The sequence below is a fragment of the Barbus barbus genome (genome assembly GCF_936440315.1).
Source record: "Barbus barbus genome assembly, chromosome: 31".
NCBI classification, from domain to species: Eukaryota; Metazoa; Chordata; class Actinopteri; order Cypriniformes; family Cyprinidae; genus Barbus; species Barbus barbus.
The window spans coordinates 24,734,100-24,740,175 of NC_136759.1; the positions used below are offsets into that span (position 1 = coordinate 24,734,100).

General features: G+C 38.6%; 2 protein-coding genes across 2 annotated transcripts in view; one reads left to right on the forward strand and one right to left on the reverse strand.

The window, feature by feature from the left end:
• Positions 1-5,266, forward strand: part of urb1 (URB1 ribosome biogenesis homolog) — a 54,001-nt gene extending 48,735 nt beyond the window's left edge. The window contains exons 40-41 of the mRNA XM_079388144.1: positions 930-1,511; positions 4,740-5,266. Of these exons, the coding sequence (XP_079244270.1) occupies positions 930-1,511; positions 4,740-4,912 (755 nt within the window). The 3' untranslated portion in view covers positions 4,913-5,266. The remainder of the gene's footprint in view (positions 1-929; positions 1,512-4,739) is intronic.
• A 107-nt stretch (positions 5,267-5,373) lies between these two features.
• mrap (melanocortin 2 receptor accessory protein) lies at positions 5,374-5,958 on the reverse strand (the record flags this gene model as incomplete). The annotated part of the gene is made up of 3 exons (XM_079388183.1): positions 5,374-5,443; positions 5,684-5,780; positions 5,853-5,958. 3 exons carry the CDS (start codon positions 5,956-5,958, stop codon positions 5,374-5,376), a joined length of 273 nt encoding a protein of 90 aa, XP_079244309.1.
• Positions 5,959-6,076: the final 118 nt, after the last annotated feature.

Below are 6,076 nucleotides of genomic sequence, written 5' to 3' on the forward strand. Positions count from 1 at the left end.
CTCTGGATGAGCTTAAGGCCGCTATCGAAGCATCCTGGGCCTCCATAACACCTCAGCAGTGCCACAGGCTGATTGCCTCCATGCCACGCCGCATTGAAGCAGTCATTTCTGCAAAAGGATTCCCGACCAAGTATTGAGTGCATAACTGAACATAATGGCCATTCTTTTATTGGTCGGATGAAATATGCTAATTTTTTGAGATAGGAATTTTGGGTTTTCATGAGCTGTATGCCAAAATCATCAATATTAAAACAATAAAAGGCTTGAACTACTTCAGTTGTGTTGTAATGAATCTAAAATATATGAAAGTCTAATGTTTATCAGTACATTGCAGAAAATAATGAACTTTATCACAATATGCTAATTTTTTGAGAAGGACCTGTGTGTGTGTGTATGTATATATATATATATATATATATATATATATATAAAATTAAATATTTATTATTCTTTTAGCATTCCTGTTTCTTTTTGTTTAGTTCATCCATAAAATGGACAGTAAAGGCATTTATATTGTTACATAAGATTTCTTTTAAATAAATGCTATTTTGAATTTTCTGTTAATCAAAAAGCATAATCTGACACTGAAGACTGGAGTAATGCCTGCTGGAAATTCAGTTTCGCAATTACAAAATAAATAAAACATTAAAATATATTAACATAAGCATGTGTTATTTAAACTTGTAGTAATATTTGACAATATACAGTTGTTTTTCTGTAGTTTTAATCAAAAGCAATGCAGCCTTGGTGAGTAAAAGTGACTAAAAACCATTTCAAAACCATTGAACAAATCTTTCCAATCCCAAACTTTTGAACAGTAGTGTACATGGCCAGTCCTTGGCCTTGTGGAAACTAGATGAATGTTAGAAACACAGATCACGTGTTTTGACACATTCTTGTTCCTAACTAAACATTTCTTGTTTATTCAGGCTCTGGAAGAGAGAAAGGGCAAGGAAAATGCCACTCAGCGAAGCACGCTCAATTTCGAATGGAAAAACAGACAGAAACTGTCGATGGACAAGAGGAAAAACTGGAGCAGGCTTTGCTGGACGAGTGTAAACCGCTTCTTAGAAACATCCTCATACACTGGGAACCCAAAGAAAAAGAGGTTTCCTGTTCCAAGCCTGAACCCTTCACCACAGACAAACCTGAGTCGAGCAATCTAGATGATGCCACTGCATGTTTAATTCTCAAGTGGGCCCTCAAGACATTGACGGAGAGTCCGTATGATGACAGCAGCACCTTAGCTATTTTAAAATGGTTCAGTAGCATCATACTGCCGCGTACAAGTATCACAGATGCTATTCGGATGGATGAAGGCATAAGAATGGACTTCCAAAGATTATATCACCAGACAGCTCAAGAACATGGCTCAGCAGTGGACACCCTGCAGCTATTCTCTAGAGTCATGGTCCATTTGCTGGAGGCACACAGCACTTCTCTGAATGGCATTCACCAGACGGTGTTAAGAACCTGCTTGCTTACAAACACAGATGATTGGGCCAAGAGAGGTAAGGTTACAGTCAGAGAGCATTACAGTCAATCCCATTCATTTCCTCTGTAGAGAAATAAATTTTTTAGCATTTAGATTTTTAATTAAGTGAGCCACAAGTGTGATTGCATTTAATATAAAAACAAACAAAAAATCGCATGTCCAGGAGATGAACTACATTGCCAATAATCCTGAAAAGCCACCCACCAATCAGAACAGTTGTTGGGAAGACATACTCTTGCATATATAAGCTGCTTGCATATATATTTGGATATATCCAAATACACTACCTTTCAGAAGTTTTGAGGTCAGTAAGATTTTTTAAATGCTTTTGAAAGTGTTTTGCTCAAAAAGGCTGCATTTATTTGATCATAAATACAGTAAAAACACTAATAATGTGAAAAATTATTACGGTTTCAAATAACCGTTTTGTATTGAAAAATATTTAAAAATGTAATTTATTTCCATGATGCAAAGCTGAATTTTCAGCATCATTACTTCATTTTCACTTTACATTTTTTTGTAACGTTCTACATGTATTTAGTCATGTTTGATCTATTTCATGCAAAAAAGTGAGAAAAAAAAGAATGGCTCCAAACGTTTGAATCATAGACTGTAAAAAAAGATGGACGACGCGTCTCCTCTTCCTTCCATTATAGAAAAGTGAAGCGAATACATCTCATACATATGGCCGCTGCTATTGTGAGTAAATGACATCATTTGGAGCCCGAGTCTGCGCAGTAGAGCTTCGTTTGGAGCCCGAGTCTGCGCAGTAGAGCTTCGTTTGGAGCCCGAGTCTGCGCAGTAGAGCTTCGTTTGGAGCCCGAGTCTGCGCAGTAGAGCTTCGTTTGGAGCCCGAGTCTGCGCGGTAGAGCTTCGTTTGGAGCCACAGTCTGCGCAGTAGAGCTTCGTTTGGAGCCACAGTCTGCGCAGTAGAGCTTCGTTTGGAGCCACAGTCTGCGCAGTAGAGCTTCGTTTGGAGCCACAGTCTGCGCAGTAGAGCTTCGTTTGGAGCCACAGTCTGCGCAGTAGAGCTTCGTTTGGAGCCCGAGTCTGCGCAGTAGAGCTTCGTTTGGAGCCCGAGTCTGCGCAGTAGAGCTTCGTTTGGAGCCCGAGTCTGCGCAGTAGAGCTTCGTTTGGAGCCCGAGTCTGCGCAGTAGAGATTCGTTTGGAGCCAGAGTCTGCGCAGTAGAGCTTCGTTTGGAGCCAGAGTCTGCGCAGTAGAGCTTCGTTTGGAGCCAGAGTCTGCGCAGTAGAGCTTCGTTTGGAGCCAGAGTCTGCGCAGTAGAGCTTCGTTTGGAGCCAGAGTCTGCGCAGTAGAGCTTCGTTTGGAGCCAGAGTCTGCGCAGTAGAGCTTCGTTTGGAGCCAGAGTCTGCGCAGTAGAGCTTCGTTTGGAGCCAGAGTCTGCGCAGTAGAGCTTCGTTTGGAGCCAGAGTCTGCGCAGTAGAGCTTCGTTTGGAGCCAGAGTCTGCGCAGTAGAGCTTCGTTTGGAGCCAGAGTCTGCGCAGTAGAGCTTCGTTTGGAGCCAGAGTCTGCGCTGTAGAGCTTCGTTTGGAGCCAGAGTCTGCGCAGTAGAGCTTCGTTTGGAGTCAGAGTATGCGCAGTAGAGCTTCGTTTGGAGCCAGAGTATGCGCAGTAGAGCTTCGTTTGGAGCCAGAGTCTGCGCAGTAGAGCTTCGTTTGGAGCCAGAGTCTGCGCAGTAGAGCTTCGTTTGGAGCCAGAGTCTGCGCTGTAGAGTCGTGAGGCGGAGCCACGGAACCAAATTCCCACGGACCCAATCAACCATAACGACACGCCCCATTTTTATAGCATCAAATTACTAGCTAAAATCAAACTTACCACAAAAACGGACAATTGAACATATATCAGTGTGATGACAACTACCTTAAATGACCAAAATCATATTTTGGAAAATTGTATTGGAAGTGTAATGAATTTTTTTGTTATGACTCAAGTCCCATTCGTTTACATGGAGAGGGCGGGGTTTATGACCTGTACTGCAGCCAGCCAGCAGGGGGCGATCAAAGAGCCCGCAGCTTCTCTTTCCAGTACTAGTGAGACACACCCGGTTTGAATACGTTTGATCTAGTGCTGTCAAACGATTAATCGCCATTAATCGCATCCAAAATAAAAGTTTTTCTTTACACAATATATGTATGTGTACGGTGTATATTTAATGCGTATATATAAATACAAACATGCAAGTATATATTTAAGAAAAATTTTATGTTTATATATTAAATATATTTATAGTATAAAATATAAGAATATAAATGTATATGCATGTAAATATTTTCAAAATATATACTGTTTTTGTGTGTATTTATATATACATAATAAATATACAGAGTACACATACATTATGTAAACAAAAACTTTTATTTTGGATGCGATTAATCGCGACAACACTAGAATCAGTGAAGTCAATTGTTTTATATTGTGAAGTTGTTTTCGATTCGGTTACGTTACATTAAGTTTTTATTGGGTTTAATTCACTCACTGTAATGATATTAGTTACACATTATTTTTTTCAAATCTCATATTTTATCTCAGGTCCAAGTTTTATTAAAGTGCCCCTATTATTATGGGTTATGAAAGGTTCGTATTTTGGTTTTGGGAGTCCCCAACAACAGGTTGACATGCATGCAAGGTCAAAAACACTTTAATTTTCTTATAATATTCATTTATTTTTACCTTATTTGCTCAGCGACTCCCAAACAATTAATTTTTCCAAACCCCTCCTTTGCATGTCACTAATCTGCAGTGATTGGTCGATTTCATTTAAAGCAGTGTTTGTGAGTTTTTAACGCCCCAAAAGCGGCATCTAGTGGCAAAGAATGAAATTACATTTTCATTCAGACCAACGCGAAAATCAAGTTTTCCCAGGTCTGTGCATGAGAAAAGTGGGCGGGCAGTATGCTAATGTTTCATGTTGACTTCAACATGAAATGGCTTGGGATTCGTTTTAAAAACGACTTGTTTCAATGATTCAGATTTGACTCTTGTACACGGTTAACTTTCAGATTTATAACTTTGCAGGATGTTTTTATTCACTTAGAGCTGTGTTACACACTGCTTGAAAGGTCATTTTCAAAAATGCATAATAGGGGCACTTTAAGATTTTTTTTTTTTTAGTCCTTATGAAAATAAAGAATGGAGGAAAAATACATGTGAAACGCTAGTGTGATTGCTCTATAATCTCTGCTCTTTTTCCACTGATGTAATGTTTGTTTGTTTTGTTGACAGAAACCGGGCTGAAATTGCTCTCGCTGTACATCTATGAGCTGTGGAGTGGAGCGCGGTCACCGGACCTCCTGCTGACCCATGCCAGACTGCTGTGCCTCAGGACAGGCATCAGAAAGCCCAAACCTCACGTCCTGCACATGTGTAAAGACATTCTGTCTGCGGTCGAATCATGACTTGCTGCTTCGTCTATGAGATTACGTTGTTTTACAAAATAGTAATAAAAAAAAGTTGAGTGAATCATTTCGTAATTTTACAGTTTAAAGCGGTTAAAGATCGTCAAACAGGTTTTTGTGGTTGTGTGAACAATTTTGTCAAATTTACTTCGTACAATGATTGTATTTAAGGAAATGTAATTATATAGCACATTTTTAGCAGTTCTTTACTGATACTAATACATATCAGATGAAAACCATGCCAAAATCTACAATATATTCTCATTACATATATCTGTAGTTAATATTCAGTGAATGTTGTATGAAATGAGTCATAATGAAATTTTATAGAAATAAACTGACACGTTCATCATGATATTGTGGTTTAATGGCAGATACTCAGCAGTCAGATTCTACGGTGTCTGTTGAAATGAAATATTGAATAGATCATCATGGGTTTAGTTTCTTCTTGAAGTTGCTTCTTATTTGTATCTTTTCTGAGATCCGTAGGTTTTCATCAATGGCAACCCAGATTTTTTGACATGAGGGCCCCTACATAAACAATTGAAAATTAATATCCACTGCGTACAATATTTGCTCTTTTCTTAATCATTAATGACCATCTAGAAGCCTTTTTAATCAATTAGCTGAGTATTATGATCTCTATAGATTAAACGAGGATAGTTGGTTATATAAAAAGTATTTTACTGTATATTATAATTTAAATTAAATAAACATTGTGTAATGAATAAATGTTTATTCCGTGACAGGGAAAAAAAATGTCATGCTTACCTCGGAAGTTGCCTTGAGTGTGATATAAATGACAAAATCAAGAAGAAAAACCCAATAAATGCTGCTAGAATGATCCAGAATATTATAACAATTGAATCTATAATAATAAAGAAGACAGTTAGACATTAGATCATCTGAACTGTGATCAAAAAGAGGATGTTGTACTCACATCTGTTGTACTTCAGTGTACTGGCGTTCACGAAGACAGGATCTATGTAATCGTAGTAGTACTCGTAATCCCACACGTATTCTGATGACTTGCTGGAATTTTTCATTGTCGTTTGATTCTGTGATTCAGTGTGAATCTGAAACCGCAGCAAGAGCCGGACTGGTTTTAAACCGTGAGAAACAGTGAAGCCACATCCCCTTTCAGAAGATTTCTGATGAAAACTG